The sequence below is a fragment of the Pongo abelii genome, chromosome 3, assembly GCF_028885655.2.
Source record: "Pongo abelii isolate AG06213 chromosome 3, NHGRI_mPonAbe1-v2.0_pri, whole genome shotgun sequence".
In the NCBI taxonomy this organism is placed as follows: Eukaryota; Metazoa; Chordata; class Mammalia; order Primates; family Hominidae; genus Pongo; species Pongo abelii.
In genome coordinates, this window is record NC_071988.2 from 119,717,099 (window position 1) to 119,744,391 (window position 27,293).

At 40.6% G+C, this 27,293-nt stretch overlaps 1 protein-coding gene across 8 annotated transcripts in view; it reads left to right on the plus strand.

Annotated features, from left to right (window-relative positions):
* The first annotated feature begins 23,371 nt into the window (after nucleotides 1–23,371).
* The window catches only part of RAP1GDS1 (Rap1 GTPase-GDP dissociation stimulator 1), a 182,473-nt gene continuing 178,551 nt past the window's right edge, over nucleotides 23,372–27,293 (plus strand). For 3 of the 8 annotated variants that reach the window (XM_024245976.3, XM_024245972.3, XM_024245977.3), the window contains exon 1: nucleotides 23,455–23,683. In XM_024245976.3, the coding sequence (XP_024101744.1) occupies nucleotides 23,680–23,683 (4 nt within the window). In that variant the 5' untranslated portion in view covers nucleotides 23,455–23,679. Of the gene's footprint in view, nucleotides 23,684–27,293 lie in introns of all 8 variants that reach the window. The other 5 variants (XM_024245974.3, XM_063723543.1, XM_063723544.1 and 2 more) reach the window with 4 other exon arrangements.

A 27,293-nucleotide genomic window follows, 5' to 3' on the forward strand; every position in this document is an offset into this window, starting at 1 on the left:
CAAGGAAGCAGGCACTGTGTGGAATCCAATCCAGAAGCTGCAGTGGTAGCAGTTCTATAGTAGCCATAGTTAGTGTTTCTTATATTTTGGCAGCTATTTGAGATGCAGCATCTGGGCAGTGGTGCCTTTATGGGACTACCTTGGCTTCAGACTTCAGAGTTGGTTTCCATCTGTGTAACCTCCAAGCTTGGTTCGACTTCCATTCTAGAGATTCTGGGGGGTAGCCAATATCCTTTACGAAATCCTTTTCTACTTATTCTTAGCAGAGCTTGTTTCTGTTGCTTACAACTAAGAATTCTTATTGATACAGCTCTGAGATCCAATCCACCAGGAAAGTAAAGAAAGAGTTCAACAAACAACCTCTATTGAAAAACAGACTGCTCTCATGCTGTGTTGGGAATCTGAGCATAGTAGTATAGGTGAGGGTATGAAGAATTTAAGAGTTATGTCCACTTACACTGATATTCTACTAAAACTAACTCTGAGGTCACCTATGACTTTCTTATTGCTAAATCTAATGGTCTCTGTTAACGTCCCATGTTTAAATTTTCTGCCATATTTGATGCTGTTGACCATTCCTTCCTCCTGGAATCTTTATTATTTATTGACAGGGAACATCTTGAGGGCACAAATTTAGCAGGACTGTCTTTGTACTCCCAGCACATTGCATTTTGCCTGACACATCACACTCAAGATTTCAATGAATAAATGAATGAATACATATTGTATTTTTAACTATGACGAAAAGAGAGAGACTAATTGAATAAAGCATACAGGAAATATTGGCAAAGGGTGAAAAAGTGACAGTCACCTATTTTGAGCATTTTGAGCCCATTTTAATGCAGTGATCAGCAATAGATATTATATAAGCAATGTATTGATTAATAATACAAACAAATAAGACAAGTAATTGTGATATAACTAATATTTATCAATGGGATTGGTCTATTTGTTAACATACATTGATTTATCAATTAAATTGAAGACTAAAAAGATAATGCAGGAGTCACAAAAACTACCTGTAATTGTCAGGATCCCAAGAAACATCAAAGACCTGTGAATAGTTAGTTAATCAAACAGGTTTTTACCTCAACAAAGTCAAAAGTTCTCTTGTCCATGTAACAAGATTATCACACTTTCTGGATCTTCAGAGATCACCAGATTGATGTTTACCATACTTAGGTCAAAATCTGAAGATAAAAGTGATTTTTAGCTGGGCAAAACTGAACCTCCTCTGTAGAAGACTGAGAGTTAAATAGGAAAAATCAAGATCAACATGTCCCAGCCTAACCAGATATCAATCTCTCTGCTGTTACTCATCAAGAACCGGGATCACAAAACAGTCATCAGTGGGACAAATTCAGCCCATCATCTGTTTTGGTAAACAAAAGTTGACTAGAACACAGCCATACCCACTTGTTTATATATTGTCTAAGGCTGCATTTGTTCTGCAATGACACAGTTGAGTAGCTGGGGGACAGAGTGTATCCCAAAAAGAGCCTGAAATATGTACTACCTGCTCCATTATAGAAAAAGTTCACTGACCCTTAATAAAAAAGATATGGAGAAAGAAGAGAAGTCTGATTTAGATTTCTGGACCTACACAAAAGTGCCCTGAAAATGATAATTCTTTTGCTCCATCCAGCTCACTCTCAGAGCTGAAACTTTTCCTCTATCCTCCCTCTTCCTCACTTCACCACAATCAAGGCTTACAACTGTGAACAGTTTATTTATTTTTTTCTATACTTTGGAATATTTACATCAAAAGTAAACAGTTTATGGTAATTAAAATTTGTGATTAAAAATCTAACCACTTCTAAATTATCCCAGTTCTTTTCCTTGAGTTCTCACATTGTTCTTTCTTTTTTCAAAAGTAATAGTTTCCTTTTCATTGACAATCCTTCTCCTGATCACTCCTTGTCAACCTGTTTCTCTGCTCTTATTTTCCCACAGATTTCTTTTCTTTTCTTTTCTTTTTTTTTTTAGACTGAGTCTCCTCTGTCGGCCAGGCTGGAGTGCAGTGGCACGATCTCAGCTCACTGCAACCTCCTCCGCCTCCTGGGTTCAAGCGATTCTCCTGCCTCAGCCTCCCGAGTAGCTGGGACTACAGGCGCCCGCCACCATGCCCGGCTAATTTTTTGTATTTTTAGTAGAGACGGGGTTTCACCTTGTTAGCCAGACTGGTCTCAAACTCCTGACCTTGTGATCCGCCCGCCTCGGCCTCCCAAAGTGCTGGGATTGTGAGCCATTGCGCCCAGCCTTTCCCACAGATTTCTTAAATGCAATACGTGTTCTAAGCACTATTTTCTTCCAGCTCCATACCTGCTTATGCATCATTTATCTTTTTCCACAGCTTTCACCATCATTCTGTACAGCTAATTTCCATTCACTTTAACCTTTACTTTAAACCCCACACCTGCATTTCCAAATGCTGTAGATCTTCATGTGGGCATGTTGTGTTCCTACTCACATTTGTCTGGTTTGACATCTAAATCATTATCTCTGCCCACAAAAACAAATCATAAAACATACACAAAAATAGCACAGCTGCCTGGCGTGATGGCACACGCCTGTAATCCCAGCACTTCGAGAAGCCAAGTTGGGCAAATCACAAGGTCAGGAGATCAAGACCATCCTGGCTAACACGGTGAAACCCCTTCTCTACTAAAAACACAAACTTAGCCAGGCGTGGTGGCACGCACCTATAGTCCCAGCTACGCGGGAGGCTGAGGCAGGAGAATCGCTCGAACCTGGGAGGTGGAGGTTGCAGTGAGCTGAGATTCCGCTACTGCATTCCAGCCTGGGCGACAGAGCGAGACTCGGTCTCAAAAAAAAAAAAAAAAAAAAAGCACAGCTGTTGATTGTCTATGTTCTCTAACTTGGTTAATTACATCGCTCTCCTACCAGTTGCCAAAACTAGAAATAAGAGAACCTCTCACCATCTACATGTAACCAAACGTAAAATTCTAAAGATTCTTGAGTTTAAAATATATCTGGAAATTTTCTCCTCCATGTCATTTCCAATACTTTATTTTACACTCTCACCATTGAATACCTTCAAAATAGCTGCAACCGTATTCCTGTTTTGGTTGGGCTATTTCTCTAACTTATCTTTCATATTGTTCCCAGAATTATCTTCCTATAATACAAATCAGATCATGAAACATCTCTTTTCAAAAATCTTCAAGATTCTCCTTGACCTATAAAGTCAAAATGTTTGGAGTGGCATTCAAGGGTGATCATGCTCTAAGCTACCTTTTCAGGTTTATTACCAACTAATCTCCATCATAAAGTTTGAACTCTAATAGCACTGGATTATTTTTCATTTTCTGAGCATATCTGTAATATGTTCATATATTTCTATTATATTATGTTCTGAAGAGTTGTCATACTCCCCACCCGCACCCCTGTGCTAACCATCCTACAATGCACTTGAGGAAAAATAGGTGGTCATAGTTTGGCTGGCAATTAGATTTTGCTTGCTAAGACATGTATGCAAGCTGGCTAGATTTTGAGAAGGGGGAAAGGGAAAGGAGGACCTCAGTAAGGTGGTTAGAAAGGCTGCTGAGTAGGTTCTGAGCCAGAACCAAAAGAAATAAGGCAATTATATGAGAAAAACTTCCCAGAAACAGCAGTTTAATGCTGTTTGCTATATCATTCCTTCCTCTGTTTTCCCATTAAACTTGTAGTGAGTCTATATTTCTAAGCAGTATCTCACAGTCGGGTTTATTTAAGAGCTAAAAACCTACTGGCCAGGCCTGAAGGTGTGCGTGAAGTGATTCCTTTTAACTATATTTGCCTCAATTTTTACATTGAAAATTTCCTTAAAGGCATGAATCATATTTTATAATAACTGATCTTTGTTTATGCAATTGATTTGAATTCTATCCAGCTCTATCCTGTTTTTCTCTTGTACATAGTTCCCCTTTATCTACAGTTGCACTTTCCGCGGCTTCAGTTACCTGTGGTCAACAGTGGTCTGAAAATATGAAATGGACAATTCCAGAAACAAACAATTCATTAGTTTTAAATTGCCATCATTTTGAGTAGCAGGATGAACTCTCTCATTTTCCTGCTCCAACCTACCTGGGATGTGAATCATGCCTTTGTCCAGTGTACCCACACTGTAGATGTTACCCACCTGCCCCTTAGTCAGCTTGTCTCAGTTATCAGATCAACTGTTTTGGTATCGGTATGGAAATGCTTGTGTTTAAGTAAGCCTTATTTTATTTAATAACGGCACCAAAGTTCAAGAGTAATGCTGCTGGCATTTCAGATATGCCAAAGAGAAGCCAAACATATGCCAAGGAGAAGTTGTTAAGCTCCTACTGTGCCTAATTTATAAATTAAATTTTATCATAGGTATGTATTTACAGGAAAAAACATAGTACAGTATATACAGAGTTCAGTACTATTTGAGGTTTCAGGCATCCACTGGGGGGGCTTGGAATGTATCCTCTGTGGATAATGGGGGGACTACTGCAATTGCTATTTTAGTACTATTTCTGTGGTCTTTTTCTCTCAACCCCTTATAATATAAGGAGCTGGAAAAATGAGGTGGCTCCATTCCATAATGGTATCTCCTATATAATCCTATCATTGTCACCAGCATGGCACATGCTCAGAAGTGCTCCTTGAGCCTATTCATTCATTCTCTGAATCAGAAGTCTAAAGCTATGAAGATATTTTAGAAAACAGTATATCATTAGACATCTCTCCCACTACCAAACAAATGTTGTTGAATATGGTCCATTCTCACATTAAATAACATTAGATTTGAGATACTTTTTAATGAGGCTTATAATATTCTTTAATTCTTTAATAATTCTTTAATCTTTAAAGCTGTCTCTTCCACTGCAATCAGTTAGAGCATGCAATTGATGTTTAAAAGAAAATCATGCCAGGCACTGTTCTAACAGTGACAGTTAACAAGAAAGACAAAATCCTTGTTTTCATTGTTGTCTCACTCTAGCACAGAGAAAAAACAAACAAGCAAATAAAATAACAAAATACCAGAAAAGAATAAGGCTAAAATACAATAAAATAGGACGATGTGATAGAATGACTATTTTAGATTTGTTTGTTTGTATACATTATAAAAATGAGGCAACTGAATTCTTCCAAAATACCTGATCTGTGATGGGAATGAAAAGAAGGAGGCAGTTATAGAAATATCTGAGGAAAGAGCATTCCTTACTGAGAGACTATCTAAGGTAGAAATGTGCTTGGCATGTTCGGGAAACAAAGTGTAAGGGGAAAAGATTTAGAATGATGACAAAAATACAAGCATAGGATAGATCACTTGAGGTCTTACTAGCAGGGTAAAAAATTTGGGTTTTCTTTTAAGTGAGTGTATTAGTCTGTTCTTGTGTTGCTATAAAGGAATACCTGAGACTGGATAATTTATAAAGAAAAGAGGTTTAATTGGCTCACAATTCTGCAGGCTGTACAAGTACAGCTCCTGTATCTGCTCAGTTTCTAGGGAAGCCTCGGCAAGTTTTTAGTTATGGCTGAAGGTGAAGTGGGAGTAGGCTCATCACATAGCCAGAGCAGGAACAAGAGAGAAAGAGAGTGGGAAGTGTTGCACACTTTTAAACAACCAGATCTAGTGTGAACTCACTCATCACCAAGAGGACAGTGCTAAGCCATTCATGAGTGATATTCTCCAACAATCTAAACATCTCCCACCTCCAATGCTAGGGATTACATTTCAACATGAGATTTGTCAAGGACACAAATCCAAACCACATCAGTGAAGTAGGAGGTTTTCGGAAGGTTTTAAACTTGGGAGTGATGGACCTGATTTATATTTTATAATGATGGTTCTGACTGTTCTATGGAGATTAGATTGTAAGTGGGCAAGATAAAAGGAATGAAGACTAACTGGGAGGCTCTTCAAAAAGTGTAGACATGAGAAGATGGTGGCTTGGACCAAGGTGGTATAACAGTAGAATTGGATAGATGCGAAATATGTTTTGAAAGAAGGAGAAATTCAATGGATCGAATGTGAGGGCAACAGAGAAAGAAAAAGGACAATCAACAGTGACTTCTAAGGCCAGGTGCAGTGGCTCATGCCTGTAATCCCAGCACTTTAGGAGGTCAAGGCAGGCAGATCACTTGAGGTCAGAAATTCAAGACCAGCCTGGCCAACATGGTGAACCCCGTCTCTGCTAAAAATACAAAAATTAGCTGGGTGTGGTGGCACACGCCTGTAATCCCAGCTACTCAGGAGGCTGAGACAGGAGAATCACTTGAACACGGGAGGCAGAGGTTGCAGTGAGACAAGATGGTACCACTGCACTCCAGCCTGGGCAGCAAAAGCAAAACTCTGTCTAAAAAAAAAAAAACAAAACAAAAAAAACTGGCTTCTAGGTTTTTGGTTTAAATAAAATGAGGTGGTAAGGAATGGGAAAGGAGCAGATTGAGGGTGAGAAGATAATCAAAATTTCTGTTTTGACCACGTAAAAATTGAGTTGTTTATGACACGCAAGAGGAAGTATCATTATAGGTAATTGGATATACACATCTGGAGCTCAGTGTCAAGATCAGAGATGACATACAGTCTTGGGAGTAAATGGAGACATTCAGGGAAAGTGTGTAGAAGAGAGAAGAGAAGAGAAAAAAAGGGAAGGGAGGCCACCAGTATTTAGAGGACAGCAGAGGAAAAGGAGCCTCTGAATTATGAGAAAAAAACAGAGCATGAACTCTTCTCCACTAAGCTGCAGACTCCTACATCCAATGCCCATTTTATAATTGCTCCCAAACAACCAAAAAGATCTTCTTTTCCTATGTTACTGCATGTAGAAATTCTAGGATTTGCCTGTAAGATGCTGGTCCAATGTGCTTATTTGTTTTAAGAAGACAACCGTTTCCAAGAACTTTCTTCTTTTGAGTGATACTTCTAGTGCTGTAAGCCACCCACCAGTCATTTCTGAACTTGGCATACTGTTATCCGACTTCAGCAACTGGATGTCATGCTTTTCCCCTGATGGCACAAGTCCTGTTGTGCTTTTTTGTTTTTGGGGGATGTCTGTGTTTTATTTTGAGCATTTTATGCCTGATTAAATTCCATCTCAGTAACTGAAGAACTTCTTAAAAGAAGCATTTTTGGTAGAAAACCTGGGTGCTTAGCTTATTGTTCACTACTAGTGTAAAATTTGGTGAATCCTTGAAACACATTTGTCTCACTTCTAAAATGTGTGCTTTGAATGTCATTCTGTATATAAAAAACAAAACAAAGACAAAAAACAAAATGTATGCCAGAAGTTCTGGGACAAACATTAAGTGAATGAGTGAACAAATAAATAAATGTATGTAATATACACCCGAAGACTAGGAGTTAGAGCAGATCTCTTTATCATCCAGAGGTCTTGTCAAATACTAAGAGTTTTAATTCTTGCTGATTTGGTGGTTAAAAATTTTGTGCGAGAAAAATAAACCACCAGTATCAATTTCTTCATTCTTCTCTCTCCTGTCCAGTTCCTTTCCTTCAATGTAAAAGTCATTGGCTGGGCACGGTGGGTCACGCCTGTAATCCCAGCACTTTGGGAGGCCAAGAGATCGAGACCATCTTGGCCAACATGGTGAAACCCCATCTCTACTAAAAATACATAAATTAGCTGGGCATGGTGGTGCGCGCCTGTAGTCCCAGCTACTCAGGAGGCTGAGGCAGGAGAATCGCTTGAACCTGGAGGCGGAGGTTGCAGTGAGCTGAGATCATGCCACTGCACTCCATCCTGGTGACAGAGTGAGACTCCGTCTCAAAAAAAAAAAAAAAAAAAAAAAAGTCATTGTTTAAACAATTGTCTGTATGTAGTTGGTACTTAATAAATGTACTGCAGTGAGACTTTTTGGCATGAATTCTCTATCATACCAGGTGTCTTGAGAAACTGGAACCTTTAGTCACCCAAGTCACTGCTCTACTGAGCTGTTTTACTGTTTTAAATAGGACCATGTTGCTAGAGCAAAATATCCACTCTCCTCATCCTCAAAGAATGTAGTTTCTAACATGGGTTGTGCAAAACAAAACAATGGGAAGCAAGAAGAAGACGTATATTTTATAAGTTAAACTTTATACTTTATTTTGTATAAATTTCACATAAAGTACAGACTTTGCACTTTACTTTGTATCTAGAAAATATGGAAGGATTTATATTTTTCTAATACATAATGACTAACACTGTTGTTCTCACATGTTCCAGAAGTCAAATATAGTACAGAAGGTAGCCCCAGTAGGGCTTGGCAGCAAGACCATCATAAATTCATTCCTCTTCTATGTACTACACTGTACCACAGTTTATGTTTATACTGTACCACAGCTTATGTGCTACATAGAACATTGTCAATGTGGTTATTTTTTATAAAGTAAGATCTTTGAAATAATAATAGAGTCATTGTGATACTTTGTAATAAGACAAGGGCTGATCATGAATATTTTTTTTACCACATAGTAACCAGTTCACCAGTTATCTTGCAGAAAGGACTATCCAACTAAAAGCTGAGTAGCAATACTTATTTTTTAAACATTTTAACAAGTGTTCCTAGTATGCTGACCTTTTCTGTGAATACAAGTGACTGTCAGATTTTTTAAAAATAATATTCTTAATCGGTTCTTTCAAGGTAAAGGTGACATTTTTAATAATGAAGGAGAAAATGGCTGCTGTTCAAAAGACATTTGTGCTATGGAGAGAGAATTTTTAAAATAGAAACTTGAAAATGTTCCAACATTATCTAATTTTATTGCTGGAAACAATTTAAATGTAGAAACTCTTAATATCTGCACATTAAAAAACTTGGAAATAATAGAGTTTTAAAAACTGTTCGTAAAAGATCTTCCAAATGAGTAGTTTCAATATGTTTTGAACCCATTTCTTAAAAATACAAAAATGCAATAACTTCTCATTAGTTTGTAAGAAAAAGTGACTGATATTGGGGATGACATATATTTGCTAGCTGAATTTCAATAAAACTCTTTGCATAATTGGGGATGGGATTGAAAAAATGAATATCATGATTTAGCAAGCACAACTAATGGTGCACTTCTTCCATCTGGCTGTACTTATTTTTGTGAGATAGATCTTTCAGCTAAAATAGCTATTAAAACCAACATGGGAATACACTGAACTTAGAACCAGACTTCTGAGCCACAATATCACAAGGTATAAAATCAAGATTTTTTTAATTGATGATGCATTTTTAGTCAAATTGTTCTCACCAGAAAAGGCAAAAAGGTTATTAAACTATTGATAAGCAATATAAAATAATTTAAAAAATATTATTTAATATGTATCTCACCATTCTTAATTTTTGTTTTTGGTTCTTTTACAAAGTATATATTACAGGAAAATATTTGTTTGCTTGTTTCATTGAGACAGAGTCTTGCTCTGTTGCCCAAGCCAGAGTGCAGTTGCACTATCACAGCTCACTGCAACCTCTGCCTCCCGGGTTCAAGCGATTCTCATGCCTCAGCCTCCCGAGTGGCTGGGATTATAGGCATGCGCCACCATGCCCCAGCTAATTTTTGTGTTTTTAGTACAAGCAGGGTTTCACCATGTTGGCCAGGCTGGCCTTGAACTCCTTGGCCTCCCAAAGTGCTGAGATTACAGGCATGAGCCACCAAGCCTGGCCAAAATATTATTAAATATATATAATTAATAATTATGTAATTATAATATTTGAGGAGTGTTCACAAATTTTAGTAAGGGGTGCATGATCATAAAGAAATTTGGAAATCACTGCTTTAGTAGAACTACTCCCGTCATGCCTCAAATTTCTCTTTACTTCTGTTATGTTGGGAGGTACAAGTCCCTCTGTCATCTACCACAATTTGCTCTTTCATTCCCATACTGCTTTGTAATCTTCTAAACTGAACCATCACTTCTACCTCAGCCTTTCCAATCTACCCTCAAAAAATTCTGGATCTAGGATAGATAAACTTCCTGTTGTAGCTAATATCCACAGATGTTTCCCATTGGATCACATCTCCTGATATTGATATCATTGTGAGTCCCTTCTCTTGAATCTGGATTGGCCTCGTGCTTCAATTTAATCAAAAGAAAAAGGCAGAAATGATGCTGTGCCAATTCTGGGTCTAAGTCTCAAGGAGGCCTAGCAGCTTCTACCTTTGCACTTTTGCGAGCCCTGAGCTGCCGTGTAAAAAGTCCAGCTATACTGCTGGAAGGTTCGTGTGAAGAAAGAGAGACCTTGAGATGAGAGAGAGAGAACTAGCCATCCTACCTGAGCCCAGCTATCCCACCATCTCCACTAAAGCAGGTACCAGTTATGTGAATGAGCCATTTTGGCTGTTTCAGCCCTATCAAACCCTCCAGTGATTTCAGCTCCATCTAACATCATGTGAATCAGAAGAATCACCCAGCTGGGCCCAGTCAACCTACAGTATCTTGAGGGATAATAAAATTGTTATTTTAAAACATTGAGTTTTCACATGGTCTATTGGGCAGCAATACATAACAAAACCCTCTCTTACATACTCAATCCTCTGGGAACTTTCCCTTCAAATTTTTGACTTTAAGTAACTTTCCATTTGAGGACAAAATTTTACCCAGTAGTCCTCTCAAGTGACATCTGCTTTTTCTCTCACACCCCACCTACTACAGGTCCAATACATCACACCCACGTGATGACTCAGCTAGTAATCTTTCTCTCAGTTTCTAGACTTCTTAATTTTTTCTCTACTCCTCCTTAACCACCGGTTCCCATGGTCACACCCTAAAACTTACACACTGAAACACCTCTGAAATATAAATTTTAAACATTTTATCCTTTCAGTTCACATGTGCTATTACTTGCACTGCAACAATTCCTTGGCCACATCAGGACCTCAAATAAACAATGAAATATTGTTGAGGAAAATAACACGACCAGGCTGACATACTAAACTCTTCATCAATGATTCCAAACCTTAAATGGTCATTCAACACTGCCCAGAAAATACTACTTTATTTCTGCCTTAGGTTTGCAATCATAATTTTGGACACAACGGCTTCATGCTCTCTTCTCTCCTCAAATCTTCTATCTCCCATGCCCCTTCTCTTACCTTCCATTAATGACCCCTTCACTTGCTTCATAAATATAATCGAAGTTATTCAGTTGGGACTTTCCATCTTCTTGCCATCAAATCTACCAACCCCCCTGTATATGCATGGTCTTCATTTCTGTTACAAAGGTTCACGTTGGGTGTCCTTCTCTCAGGACCCTCACCCACCCTTGCCTCTCCAAAAGTTTTGTACCTCTAGTTATTCTGATCTGTGTCACCATCAGATCATTTCCTTCAGTATGAAACAACAGCAAAAAATATTTTAAAATCTCATATTTCCCCTACTATGCCATTTCTCTGCTCACCTCCACAGCAGAACTTCTTTTAAAAAGTGTGTGTACACACACAATCATTTACTAGTTCTTCAAACTCTAAATCTAGCTTCCCTTCCCAGTATTCACAGAAATTATTCTTGCTGACTCACCAACAATTTTCACGTTGCCAAATCCAGAGTATAATTCTGTTGCCATCTTATTTCTCTCCTAGGTTTCCTCATTTCAGTACATGACATGATCATTCATCCAATCACTTAAACCAGGACTTTAATATTTAACCTGAACTCCTCCTTTATATTCTCTTCTAAATCCAATTCATCAGCAAGCCCCGGCTTTTCTACCTGTAGAAAAGTTTGTTTTTCTCCTTCTCCACCACAACTGCCCTGGTACAGCCTCTGCATGTCTCACCCTGATCTGCAACAGCCTCCTGGAAGCTCACCTTATTTCCACTTATCTCCATAGCTGCCAGAGTGATCTTTCTAAATTGTCTGTCAGTCAGTCTATGTAGCTTTATGGGTAAAATGCTTTCAATGCTTTCTTTTAGTATTTAAAATGAAATTCTGATTCCAAATCATGGCCTAAAAGACCCATCTGATAGGAGGGTAAGGATAATATCTATCCCCACTCCACACATTTCATGGAGAGGAGAGAACTTTCTATCAACAGGAAGAAGACTATGGAAACATTCCTGGTCCCTCTCATTAACTGCCTCATCTCTCATCCCTTAGTACTCCTTTCTCTCCCTGAGGGGAAGAGAGAATCCTCTCATTGGTGAGAGGGGAAGAGAAATTGAGCATGTGTGTCTTATTGGGTTCTTTCCTTTAAAATGGCTTAATTCTCTGCCAGTGACTTACTAGCCTGCTCCTGGAAGGAAAGCCTGCAGTTCCGCTCTGCCTGGGACAATAGAGAGGTAAATGTATTCAGGGTGATGACAGTGGGAGGAGTATTTGGAAGCCCATTTGGCTGCAATTCTCCAATCAGCAGACTCAGTAATAAAGCTGCCATTTTGATCTTCATCTAGTAACTCTTGAGTCTCATCTCCCATCTTGGTTCCAAATTCTGGAGTAACACAGAGGACTTTTATTTACTGGCACCCACTAAAGTGCCAACTTTCACATTATTTGACTTTTCGCTGCCTCTGCAACTTCATTTTTTGCCATTCTTCCCTATTTACTAGGCTTCAATTACTCTGGCCTTCTTTAATTTCCTAAAACATAGCCACAGTTTTCTTGTTGCACTTTGTGCTTGCAGCTCCCGCTACCTAAAATGTTTCTCCTCTGGCTTTTTCATGATTGGCTCTTTCTTATCTTTGGGTCTTAAATTAATTATCATGCTCCAAGAGTGGCCTTCGCACACAAAATGTTGTATAAAGGTGTTTCTCCACTGCCATTTTTGTCAATCATGGCTCCTTATCTGCTTTCCTCACAGTATTTATCATATCTTTATGTGTAGTTTGTTTGTTTATTTGCTTATTGATTGTCCTCCTCACTCAAATATATTCAATGAGGGAACAGGTCTTTCTTGTTCACTATTGTATCTTCAGGACTTAAATCACAGTAGGTAGTAATAAGTAGTTGTTGAATAAATGAATGATTACATGGAACTAGCAATTTAGAATTAATACCTGGTTTTCTGACTTGATAATTACGAAGTATTTATTTCAATTCATTTCCATGTGAATTTTTCATGTTTCAGTAATTGTTTTGCTCCCACGTAAGCAGAAATTGTTTCTTTTTTTGCCATAAAAACCAAGTTCCAAAAGTGCAGATGCCGTAGAGAGATGTTACTTCAAGAATGCAGGGGTCAAGTTAATGATGTTTATTGAAAATTACATCATGGAACCGGCCGGGCGCGGTAGCTCACGCCTGTAACCCAGCACTTTGGGAGGCCGAGGCAGGCAGATCACGAGGTCAGGAGATGGAGACCATCCTGGCTAACATGGAGAAACCCCGTCTCTACTAAAAATACAAAAAATTAGCCGGGCGTGGTGGCGGGCGCCTGTAGTCCCAGCTATTCAGGAGGCTGAGGCAGGAGAATGGTGTGAACCCGGGAGGCAGAGCTTGCAGTGAGCCGAGATAGCACCATCGCACTCCAGCCTGGGCAACAGAGCGAGACTCCACCTCAAAAAAAAAAAAAAAAAAAAGAGAAAGAAATTACATCATGGAATTTTGATTAAGTTTTAGGAGGGAAAAAAGGACATAAAAAGGAAATTTATGGTACATCTGAAAAGACAAAAATGTATGTCAATGAAATTATTAAAGCATACATATAAAATAAAAAGTAAGAAAAGTCTATTTTCCAGCATGATTAGAGAAAGTTAATACATTTATTAAATAAATTTACATATACATATCACATATGTATTATCTATACATATAGGTTCTTACTAATTTTAAAAAATTGGAACAAAATAAACTTGATATTAACTACTGAGATAAGCAAAAGAATGCCCTGCCCCACTCTCCTAAGATGTCCACATGCATGTCCTAATCCCTAGACCCTGTGAATATGGCACCTTATGTGGCAAAAGGGGTTTTGGAGATGTGATTAAATTAAGAAGCGTGAGATTATCCTGGATTATCCGGGCAGACTGGATATAATCACAAGGGTTTTCATAAGGGAAAGAAAGAGGCAGGAGGATGAAAGATGTGATTACAGCAGCAAAGGTTGAGTGATGCAACTGCTGGCTGGCAGGGGCCACAAACCAGGGAATGAGGGCAGCATCCAGAAGTTTGAAAGGGCAAGGAAACAGACTGTCTCCTAAAGCCTCCAGAAAGAAATACAGCCCTGCCCACACCTTGATTTTAGCCCAGTGAAATCCATTTTGGACTTCTGACCTCCAGAATTGTAAGACAATAAATTTGTGTGGTTTGAAGCCACTAAATCTGGGGTAATTGTTATGGCAGCCATAAGAAACTAACACAACTACATTAAGCAAACTTTATTCAGCCTTTAGTATTTTAGAATCTTGCAGCCCCTCAAGATCATCATGTGAGAATCAATTATTAGTGAACTGTAGGTAAGTAGACATGCTGGTTAATGAGGCTTTCCTATTCAGAAGGCTGAATAAGCCAGCTTTTATTATAGAACTTTTGTAAATACTAAGAATTGCTTAATCAGGACTGATTGAGATTAAATTAGAAAATGTCTCCTAAAGGAAGTGAGTCTTCAGGTGAACTTTCAAGGAGATAAAAGAGGATCCTTGAAAAGGAGATGGCAGAGACTTTAAGAGGATCTAGAAAAACCCTAAGAGAAGGGAGGATGAGTAATTACTGGCAACTCAAGCTACATAGAAGTATATGAAGGAAGCAAGATAATCTCATCAGAAACACCGTTTTGAATTACAGCTGACCCTTGAACAATTCAGGAGTTAGGAGCACTGTTCCCCAAATCCCCATCAAAAATCACTATATAACTTTAATTTGACTGCCTTAAAACTTAGCTACTAATAGCTTACTTGTTGACATTACTGATAACATAAGCAGTCAATTATCTCAGGTATATGTGGACCCATCCAGGTATATGTGGACCCATGACATTCAAACTTGTGTTGTTCAAGGGTCAATTGTACTTTATTTTTGCCTAAAAGACCACTCTTAAAACACATATACCTATTTCACAAGACTTTGGATGGCATGGTTATAAGCCTATTGGCATAGATTACTTGATTAGCTTCCTATCACTCTGGAAAGGAAAGCACTTCTAGATAGAAACTGAACCAGACAGGTAACCATGCCAGTGTGGAGAAGTAGGTAAGATATAGACTTCTCTTTCTCATGGAATGTCACAGTGGAGGTGAGCTTAGGGTTAAGGAACAAATTCACCCAAGGTAGTGTGATGAAATGGAAAGACCATGGACTTTGAAATCAAGCAGACCTTGTTCAAATTCCAATTCTACATTGTATTGGTCATGTGACATTAGACAAATGAATTAAAATATTTTGATTCTCCATGTCCTTATCTGTAACATAACTAACTTATGTGGTTAGTATTATATTAAAGTTTCTGACACAAATAATTCCAAGAGCATCAAGGACAAATTTCAGTTACTTCCCAGTTTTCCCTTAGGCTAGTCCCAGATAGAAAGAATGGAATGCTTTAAGACGTGGAGGATGTCTTCAGTGAGTCTGTCAGCATGTGTACATGTAGGTAGGTAGGGTGGAGGGTGGAGAGTGGAGATGATTTTTGGTGGTAGAATTAAATCCCTCTACTAGAACCAAACTCTATGAGAAATATATTTCTTACATTTGAAAGACAATTCATGGCTTCTCCCCTTGACATGCAGATACTATAATTCACGATTTTTACAAACAGGAAATATGAGAGCCAGAGACAAAGTCAATTGCTCAGAGAGACAAAATTAACTATCAGAGGTAGTTAGTGGTGGAATGAGACTCGGCATTCTCATTTCTTGGACTCTCTTTCTATGGTAATGTTGTCAGCTATCAGGTTTCTTGGTGTTCTTAAGCCACCTCTTATTTTACTTTGGTGCAACTTTCTCATTATTATGAAATGTAGAAGATACAATGATGTGAGAAAACTCAGTCAGGCTTCTTTAAAATGAGAGCTCATTCTTCTCTGAGTGGATATCACTCTTAAGAATCATTTAAGAACTGAGGTGGGCAGAATGGCAAAGCCAATTTAAATTATTATAAAATAGGCTAAATATTATTTCAAGAATAACTGAACCTACGTCTTAAACGTATTTTTGTTAAACATCCATTCATAAAATGGTATGATAGTAATGCAGAGATTCTTCTTATATCTGTAAATTTAAGAGAAGTAGGAACAAATATTAATAAATCATATTTTAAAGGCATGAACATTTTTATTGAAATAAAAGTATTTTATAACATTGTATTATTTTTTAATGTGTGGAGGTCACACAAAATATAAGGCATTTTCCCTCAACACATTTATCTGCATATTATTTTTGCTGTGAGGATCTGAGCCAGAGAGGCTTAGATTTTACTTCTGCTTTTTTTATTTATTAGTTATAGATCCTAAGTTGAATTATTTAACCTCTGAGCATTTTTCACTATTTGTAAAGCTGACATAATAATACCTCATATATAGCATTGTTATATTATTTAATAGTAATATATGAGAATTTCTGACACATAAATAATTCCACACAACCTCTAATCAATCATCAAGCCAATACCACTTCCTTAATATTTCTCAAGATTGTCCATTATTTTGTAACCCCACTGCTTTTATTTTAGTTCAGCTCACACCTGGAATATTACAAGAGTCTCTTAATAGTCTCTCAGTCTCCGGTCTACACTCCATTCTTAGCCATTTTCTACTTTGCAACTACTAAAATATAAATTTAACAATGTCGCTTTTAAACTTAAGATCCTCTAATGGCTCCGTGACTCCCTTAGGATACTGTCCAACACCTTAAGTCAGATGTCAAGGCCCTACAAGATTTGATCCCTCTAACTTCTCCATTCTTGTCGCATGACCTTCTCTCTTTCCCTACATCTTTGCATGCTTCATGCTAGCCAGAAAACACTGCTTGCAGGTTTCTTAAAGATTCAAACTCTTGCCTCCAGGTCTGTGTACATTTAGCCCTCTGCCTAGTTGACGCTATTCATTCTTCAGGTTTCTGCTCAGATAGCATCTTCTCCAAGAGGCTTTCTATGATAAGAGTTAAATGTTATATCCATATTCTTCCACACTACTCCATTGTGGTAGTTGTAGCACTATATTTTAACTATTTACTTGTCTGTCTCTATCACTATACTCTTTCAGGACCGAAAATTCACCCTGTGTACCTAATTCCCAGACAGAATGATGCATCTCTCAATATTACTTAAATTACCATAATTACGGCCGGGCACGGTGGCTCACACCTGTAATCTCAACACTTTGGGAGGCTGAGGCGTGCGGGTCACAAGGTCAGGAGTTTGAGACCAGCCTGGCCAATATGGTGAAACTCCATCTCTACTAAAAATACAAAAATTAGCTGGGCGTGGTGCTGGGCGCCTGTAGCCCCAGCTACTCAGGAGGCTGAGGCAGAAGAATCGGTTGAACCCAGGAGGTGGAGGTTGCAGTAAGCCAAGATTGCCACTGCACTCCAGCCTGGGCAACAGAGTGAAACTCCGTCTCAAAACAAAAAAAAAAAAAAAAAAAAAAGAAAAAGAAAAAATTACAATAATTACTAAAATTATAATATTAAATAACAATAAAAATTACTTTCTTTGATGCACTATTTCTCCTCCTTCAATACTGTTTTCGCCATGCTATTCCATTTCTCAAGAAACTTTCAATGGTTTCTTATTTCCTAACTTATCAAGTTTAAATTCCTCTGGCTGGCTTTTTTAGCCTCTCACAATCTGTTCTTCATACTAAATTTTTAATCTTATTTCTCTAGATGCCACAATAAGTACCCCTGCATCGTTTTTTTTGTTTGTTTGTTTGGTTGGTTTTTTTTTTTTTGAGACAGAGTCTCACTCCCTCACTCAGGCTGGAGTGCAGCGGTGTGATCTTGGCTCACTGCAACCTCCACCTCCTGGGTTAAAGTGATTCTCCTGCCTCAGCCTCCCAAGTAGCTGGGACCACAGGCATGCACCACCAGGCCTAGCTAATTTTTGTATTTTTAGTAGAGATGAGGTTTCACTATGTTGGCCAGGCTGGTCTTGAACTCCTGACTTCAAGTGATCCGCCTGCCTCAGCCTCCCAAAGTGCTGGGATTACAGGTGTGAGCAACCGCACCCGGCCAATATGTACCCTTTTTAATGGTCTTATGAATATGGCATATAGGTGTCTTACCTCGTGCTGTTTCCCTGTCTTGGAGTAAATTCTTTTCTTCCCATCCTTTCTCAGAAAAATTCTATCCATTCTTCCGGTATGTTCTCCTTATACAGCTATCTTTGACTAGTAGGAAGAGACTTCTAAGAGAGATTGTTCTTACTCTCGTTTTGCATGATATGTACTTTTTTTTTTTCTTTTTTTTTTATTATTATTATTATTATTATTATTATACTTTAGGTTTTATGGTACATGTGCGCAATGTGCAGGTAAGTTACATATGTATACATGTGCCATGCTGGTGCGCTGCACCCACCAACTCGTCATCTAGCATTAGGTATATCTCCCAATGCTATCCCTCCCCCCCTCCCCCCACCCCACAACAGTCCCCAGAGTGTGATGTTCCCCTTCCTGTGTCCATGTGTTCTCATTGTTCAGTTCCCACCTATGAGTGAGAATATGCGGTGTTTGGTTTTTTGTTCTTGCGATAGTTTACTGAGAATGATGATTTCCAATTTCATCCATGTCCCTACAAAGGACGTGAACTCATCATTTTTTATGGCTGCATAGTATTCCATGGTGTATATGTGCCACATTTTCTTAATCCAGTCTATCATTGTTGGACATTTGGGTTGGTTCCAAGTCTTTGCTATTGTGAATAATGCCGCAATAAACATACGTGTGCATGTGTCTTTATAGCAGCATGATTTATAGTCCTTTGGGTATATACCCAGTAATGGGATGGCTGGGTCGAATGGAATTTCTAGTTCTAGATCCTTGAGGAATCGCCACACTGACTTGATATGGACTTATAGCTTGATATGTACTTATAGCTTGATATGTACTTATAGACTTGATATGTACTTATAGCTATTTCTTTTTCTTTTTTTTTTTTTTTTTTGAGACGGAGTCTCGCTCTGTCACCTAGGCTGGAGTGCACTGGTATGATCTCGGCTCACTGCAAGCTCTGCCTCCCGGGTTCACGCCATTCTGCTGCCTCAGCCTCCCTAGTAGCTGGGACTACAGGCACCCGCTACCACGCCTGGCTTACTTTTTGTATTTTTAGTAGAGACGGGGTTTCACCATGTTAGCCAGGATGGTCTCGATCTCCTGACCTCGTGATCTGCCCGCTTCGGCCTCCCAAAGTGCTGGGATTACAGGCATGAGCCACCGCACCTGGCCCTTATAGCTTTTTTTTATAGCATCTAGCACAGTGCTGAGCTCAGAAGAAATGTTCAATAACTACATCACTGATTTTAAAGTGGTATGTCCCATCTAAAAACTGTATGTAATCTAGGTCTGTAGTTGCTTGAAATATGTAGACATTAGTTTGAGGTGACAGCCTATGAAAACAATTTAGATTTTACAACATTTAGAAAATGGCTAAAATATTAAATAAATGGAGAGCGGGGGAGAAAGAGGTTACATTGAGGTTAAGACATTTCAGTTGTTCAACCTGGACTAACTTGATCTCACCAATGAAGTCTCTGAAAAATAAACAGTTTAGGCAGAAGGCTGTTCACTGCCAAATCATTTTCTATCACCGCAAAGTTCAATTAACTACTCCAGTGAAGTTCCCTTAAATGATCTTCAGAACATCTTGGTGAAGAGGAGGCAATCAGTTCCCTATTATACTTTTAAAGAACATTCTCTCCTCTCTTTCCACTTCTTGTTGTGTTGCCCCTCCCAATAGATTTCCTCTAAAGAATTTAAATCACCTTCTAATCTCTTTAAGCTTACATGCATCAATGAGGTAAGTTATAAGTCTTGCCAAAATGTACTGCTTCTGATCTTTTCTAGAAGACATTTTCCTTGATACTCCCCCATAACAGCTATTTAGTAATCATAAACCAATTTTCAACAGAAATTGTTATTCAAATAAATCTGTGATACTTTATAAATATGACATTTCCTAGATTGAAGCTGAAAACCTTTGCACTGGGCCAGAACTTCCTTTGTTTTGTAGCAGGCCTAATAAAATCCTGACCATTGCCTAACCTACAGTATGGGTATTAGTAGATCGATTTTGGAAGAGTCTCTTGACATCAGGGATGTCAAGAGATGTAGAGATAAGGTGTTGCTATCTTGTACTGGCTGCTCTCAGAATCCTGACCTCGAGTGATCCTCCCTCCTCAGCCTCCCTAAGTGCTGGAATTATAGGCGTGAGCCACCATACCTAGCAAATTTTTATTAAGCACTTGCTATGTGCTAGCACTATTTAGGCGCAGGGGTTATAATGGTAAATACAGCAGACAAAAATTATTTCCCTAGGAGAACTTACATTTAAATGTGGGAGACAGTGCAAAAGCAAAATATATATTATCTTATTGATAACCACTAAGGAAAAAAATAAAGTATAGAAGTGGGGATATGAAATGGGAAGGAGTGTTGAAATTTTAGATAACTAGGGAAGACATCATGAAGGTGACTTTTGAATAAAGACCTAAAGGAAAAAAGTAAAGATATGAGAAAGAAACATTATATTCTTATAATAGAACAAGAAAGGAGAGGGGAAGGGAGGTGGTATTGTGTATGCAAGGAGTAGGCAATATACCAGTCTGGAAGTAATTCACTTCTGCATGTAACAATCAGTATTGGTTCTCACTATGGTTACAACACCGGTGCATTAGGACTCAGTATATGCACTAAGCCTGAACAACTCTTTGGTTTTAATTGGCAGGAAGGCTAAGGAGATGGCTTGTAGATTGAAGTAGAACAAAAAAGGCACTTTAACTAGTGTCAGATGGGAGGGGAGAAAGCCACTTCAGCTGCTTTTGCTAATTTCAACGCTTACATCCATATAAATGACAGAAGATACTCTATGAAATTATTGTAATATGTAATTAGATAAGGAAGTAGGAAAAATAAAGCAAATTAACTTGAGAATCTGGAAGAGATTAATGAAGGTTAAGGAGAGATGAACAAAAAATGATGAGCAGCAATGCAAAGGCCCAGGTTGGTCTTCTGGAGGAGTAATAAAATGAATGTGTAACATGGCAGATGTAGGGGCAGTGAGGGGCCCTGAGGGTGGGGTCTGCGTTGGTGTATTATGGGTTGAATTGTGTACCCCTCCCTGATTCTTTTTTTTTTTTTTTTTTTTTTTGAGACAGGGTCTTGCTCTGCGGCTGGAGTGCAGTGGTGCGATCTCAGCTCACTGCAACCTCCACCTCCCGGGTTCATGCGATTCTCCTGCTTCAACCTCCCAAGTAGCTGGGATTACAGGCACGTGCCACCATGCCCAGCTAATTTATTTATTTAATTTATTTATTTTTTAGTAGAAATGGGGTTTTCCCATGTTGGCCAGGCTGATCTCCAACTCCTGACTTAAGTGATCTCCCCTCCTCAGCCTCCCAAAATGTTAGGATTATAGGCGTGAGCCACTGTGCCTGGCCCTGGCTAATTTTTTGTATTTTTAGTTAGAGATGGGGTTTCGTCATGTTGGCCAGGCTGGCCTGATTCATATGTAGAAGTCCTAACCCCTAGTACCTTAGAATGTGACCTGATTTGGAAATAGGGTCATTGCAGATATAATTAATTTTCATGAGGTCATACTGGAGGATGGTTCGCCCCTAATCCGTTACGACTGCTGTTCTTATTAAATAGGGAAATTTGAACGCACAAGCACACTGGGAGAACAGCCACGTTCAGATTGGAGTTACGCTACCATATGCCAAGAAACTACCAGAAGCTAGGAGAGGCATGGACGAGATCCTTCCCCAGTGCCCTCAGAGGGAGTACAGCCCTGCCTACACCTTGATTTCAAACTTCTGGCCTCCAGAATTGTGAGATAATAATTTGTTGTTTTAAGTCACCCAATTTGTGGTATGTTACGGCAGCCCTAGGGAACTAATGCAGTGCGATTATTTTGAGAAGCAAACAAGAAGAGCATCCTAAGAGAGTGAGGTGCCTGATAGTCTCGTGCATCAGAAAAGTTCCATATATTTGACTTCAGCAGTTAAATTGTATTTTCCTGTTTTACCAAACCTTTTTAATTATCGTTTCTTGCTGTAGAAAAATCACATAAAATCTGCTCTTTGCTTAACAAATTACAGGGTCCCTTCTGATTTGTGTGCTCGAAATACTAGTCACCAAGCAGAAACTGATGACTGTGAGAATAGGCGACTAATTAAAAAACAAACAAAAAAAGCCCTTTCTCAACATTGGAGTGAAAGTTGACAGGGGAAAGACACCTCGATTCAGCTATCTTTCTCCCACAGGTTGTACTGCTGACTGCACCCTCTCCCCCGAAGGACTGTGGTCGCTGCAGCCTCGGAGAGCGACCAGATTCCTCACCCCACTCAGGAAGAGCCAGGGCAACATTAGGGTGCAGAGAAATAGGTTTCCTCCAGCCTCCCACCCCAGGGCAGAGGACCGAAGACAGCACCGGCCTCACGCGCATGCCCGGTCGAGAGGACGCCCTCAGTGGGAGCGCCCTGCTCAGGTTCTCCCCGCGGCCGAGGTGGTGGTGGGAGCGGGCGGCGGCCCCGGGATCACAGGACCTCTGCTGGGTTAGCTTGGCAGTGCCGCAGCCAACCCAGCAGGACGCTTATTTTCAAGCCTGGGGAACGTAGTTCCTTCCGCTTTCACAGAGAGCAGGATGGAGCCCGACGGCACCCCGGTTAAAGGGCCTTTCCAGCGCCCTCCGGGGAACGGAAGGCCGCGCTCCTCCGGGAGGGTGAACGACACACTCTTCGAGGAAATCCTGGGGCGGGCGCTCTCCTCGCTGCCGGGACCTTTGTTTCTAAGCTGGCCACAGCTAGAGCAGCCTTAAGTGTCCCAATGACACGCCTGCTATCGAGCGCCCTCCCGGCGGCCGCTCCTCAGCCAGCTGCCCAGCCGGCGTCCTCAGGTGTCCCCAAGAGGCGCAGGCCTAGTCGCCTACACGTCCTTTCCAGCTTCGTGTCGGGGCGTCAGCTTTGGCTTCCCACCACCCCTCCCGGCTCTGCGGCGGCCCAGCCTCTTCTCCGGTTAATTCCGGCCTGTGCAGCCCGGTCGTCCCGTAAAGAAGGCAGGCCCGGGTCCCGGACGGAGGGTTGGTGGGTCAGGGTGGGAAAGCAAGGCAGCGGTGAGTCCTCTGCTAGCAGATCGAGCTCAATATCCCCATTCCCTGCTTTCTCCGGGCCCGCCCTCCGCCCCTCAGACGGCCGCCATGAAGATCCTCCGCCGCAGCTGTAGCCGGTCTGCAAACACACGCCCACCCGCACGCTTAGCCTCGCTCGCCACAGAGGGAGGGTTGGAAGAGGCACTGAGCATGCTCGGTGGGGAGGGCGGGGCGCTCGCGGGCAGCGAGTCGGGGCCGGCGCTCTTCAGGCCGGCTCCCGCGCCTCCGCCGCCCGCCCGCTCGGAGCCGCGCCCGCCGCAGGCTGCGCCCGCCAGCCCCGCCCCGCCCCTCCCCGCCCCGCCCCCCACCGCTCGTCCCCGCCGCGGCCGCGCCGCCTGCAGCAGCACCAGCTGCTCCTCCCCGGCGGCCGCCCCCCGCGGGTCCCTCCCTGGCTGCGGGAGAGACGGAGGTAGAGGGAGGACACAGAGCCGCGCCGCCCGCACCGGAGACCTTCGCCTCGCCCCGCCGGTTCCTCACCCTCGGGGAGCAACATGGGTAAGTCATCCTTCCTCCGCCGTCATCGCCTGACATTTTTTTCTTTCTCGGCGTGCTGCAGGGTGGGAAGCATTTCTCGCGCAAAGTTGCCGGGTATCTCCAGTCCCCGGGTGTGAGACGGTGGCTGTTCCTCCGGGGGGAGTCGGCGCACGCGGAACGCACGCCAGGTGCCGGGGCTGGGAGGGTCCCGAGCGCGGGCTGGGGTGGGGTCGGCCGCGGGCCGGACCGCCGCCCGGCTCCCCGGCACCTCGCAGCCTCGCCTCCCCGGCACCTCGCAGCCTCGCCTCCCCTCCTCCATTCCTCCTGCCGGTGCCCGGGCACCACGGAGCCTGCCTCGCGGGCTCGCATCTGCAGCTCCATCCCCGTTTCTCCAGAGGCCGCCCGCTTCCTTTTCCCCCGCGTCTACGGAGCTCCAGGCTCGGGTCCGACCACGACCACTTCGTGTAACTTCCTTCTCTGTCAGTGCGACCTTTCCCCGTCGTGGAGACTCCTCATCCCGGGCGGGGAAGTGAAAGCAAGTTTGTGAGGGAGATCTTACAACCTGCATGGAAATTATTTTCCAAGGGGGAGAGCGTACAGCCTCATAGGTTGAAAGGATGACTTGTCAGAGGCCACGAGGAACGTGAGGCAGGATAGAGCCGCTAGCTGTTAAATTAGTGCTGGGTGACTACAGTGTGCAATATTCCTGTGCCCAGCCTATTTTCTGGATTCCTTCGTCCGTCTTCTGTAGCAGGAAACTGCGCCCCGTAACGTTGTTACCGAACTTACATGGTAGTTATTCTTTCCCAGCTTCCCCCTGTCTAATCTGCATAATCTGATTTTAGTTCCTTTGTATTTATAGTTAATCTGAAGAGATTGGCTTGGATGAGATATTTAAGAGCAAATATGTTTTATAAAACGATATATAAATTTAACCTAATTTTTTTATATCATCTATTGCTTAACTGTTACATTCAGTAATCACAGAAACGTCTGATGAATGCTGTCATGTAATTAAGAGCTCAAAGTTTCTTTTAATAGTAGCGACTTGTACTAAGTTCCCCAGTTTGCTTCCACTGCTGTCTGTCATAATTTCCTCTTTTTAAAATTTGCTCCCTTGGCATCTGTCAGCTGGGACTTTTCCCACCCCTTCTGTGAGAGTTATTTAAAGCTTGAGATGAATGTGGTCCTTTCATCTGTTAATACAGTGCTCAACACGTTCAGAGTTAGGTGGTGCAACTCAGAATCTTCAAGAAGTATCTAAACCTGGGAATGGTGTCCATAGAGTCTTCTGGAACAGCAAATGCTTCAGGCTTTGATCCCGACCTTTGGCCATATATCTGGAAGAGGCCAGGGTTGACGGAGGAGGTGGTATGAATCAAAAAGGTCTAGGGCTCTGAATTTTATTTTCAGTTAAGTTGTTTTTTCTTTTTAACGTGAGTACTCGATATGCTGAACAAATTTCTGTAAAAATTGGGTGGCCCATTTATGCGTGTCTACCCTTTCTCTTAAAGTAGATTTTTAAATAGGTATTGTATCAGATTATTGGACAAGCTGTATATTTCCGTCGAACATACACACGTTTATGTATGTTCCCTTTGAACATACACAGATAAAATACACTTTGAAATAAAATTCCTTTGAACATACATACACAGATAAATGTGTGTATGTTCAAAGGAAATATACAGTATGTCCAATAACCCTATCTGATATTGGACTGTAAGTTCAAGTTTGGCTTGCAAAATATATTTTCCCATGTTTCCAGGTGAGCCTCAAACAATCCATTTAACATTTTAACTTACATGTTAAATCCATACTTTTTCAGTGGAAAAAATCCAATTCCAACACTGGTGAATAAAAATACCTAAAAGAAATGAAATTATCTACTTAAAAATAATCTTCAAAATCTTGAATGCTATTGCTTGATTTTTAAAAAGGGCCAAATAGAAACCTATCTCTCATTTTGAAGCCATCTCTGATACTCTTTGGTTAATCTCTCTCTTCGTAAGCACTGTTTGTACCTTGTTAGAAGCTTTTTAGCACTTACGTAATCTACCATATAATAGAGTTGTTTATGTGTGTGTGCTGTGCATTTAATCATGAGTCCCAGATGAAAAGTGTCTTATTATTTTTTGTGTTCCCCACAGTGCTTTTCAAATAGAAATTCAGTAAACCTTTGGCAAATTGTTGAACTTAAAGCCACCTATTATTTTCAACTTTTGAACCTGAAGATATAGTCTTCATCTGAACAAACATTTGGATTGGTACATATTATCTAGTTGGGGGATAAGCAAAAACAGAAAGGTATAATTGTACCGTGCCTCCCAGTACACTGTAGGTAGGTTTTGAGTCAACCTCAGGCAATCTATTTCCTTCTAAACTCTCTTCAATGGTAAGGCAGTTTCATGTATGATCAGTAGGTACATACGATAATTTTAAATTGAAACTTTGGATAACAGTTTTATATCTGAGCCAAGGAAGTTAGTATAACGATTCATGTACACATAAGAAGGTAGAAGGTATACTGGTTAATGATGAGGGGAGGGAGAAGTGCTTTTTAATTTGTCTCAAGAAATAAATAAGGTTTATTTTTAAAGGTAGTCTCAGCCGGGAAGCCGAGGTGAGCGGATCACCTGAGGTCAGGAGTTGGAGACCAGCCTGACTAACATGGTAAAACTCTGTCTCTACTAAAAATACAAAAAAAAAATTAGCCGGGCGTGGTGGCGGACGCCTGTAGTCCCAGCTGTGTGGGAGGCTGAGGCAGGAGAATCACTTGAACCCAGGAGGCGGAGGTTGCAGTGAGCCGAGATCATGCCACTGCACTCCAGCCTGGGCAACAAGAGCGAAACTCTGTCTCAAAAAAAAAAAAAAAAAAGATATTCTCATGGCAATAATTTCCTACACAAGAGAGTGAAAGAAAATTCCTATATAACTTTATGGCCATAGCTACTATTTTATGTATATGTCATATTTCAGATTCAACATACATTTAGTGTTTGTTGGATATCAACAGTGTGCAGTGTACTGTACTACAGTGTACTGGGAGGACAAAGATAAAAAGATATTCATGTTTCATGTTTATAATCTTAGCAGGAACAATATGACACATACACAAATTATAATAGAAGTAAAGGTATAAGTTATATAAAAGACCTTTACATATATTATAGATTCAGAGAATGGAGAGAACGTTTTAGAGAAATGGTGTTATTTGAACCAAAGGTCGGTTAAACTTCTTAAAGGTAGAAATGAGACTGTTAATCAGAATGGAGTTGGTCTGGGGTTGGAAGAGAAATGACATAAATAAAGATAGAGAGATAGGAAACATTTTATGAGTTTCCAGGATATGATTAAACAGCATTGTTTGGCTAGAGCAAAAGGTAAGGAAATAGTGGGTAACAGACATGAAAAAGTAGTACAGTAATAGCTAATGACCAGATAATGCAGGATCTAAAATGCCAAGCTGAAGAATTTTAACCTGACTTACCTATTGAGAGACCACTAAACATTTTTATGCAGTTAAGTGATGGATCACATCTGTGGTATAGGAAAATTTGTCAGTTGAGTGCAGGGTGGATTAGATGAGAAACTACAGAACACTTCAGAAGATTGTTGTTGGAGTTTGGAC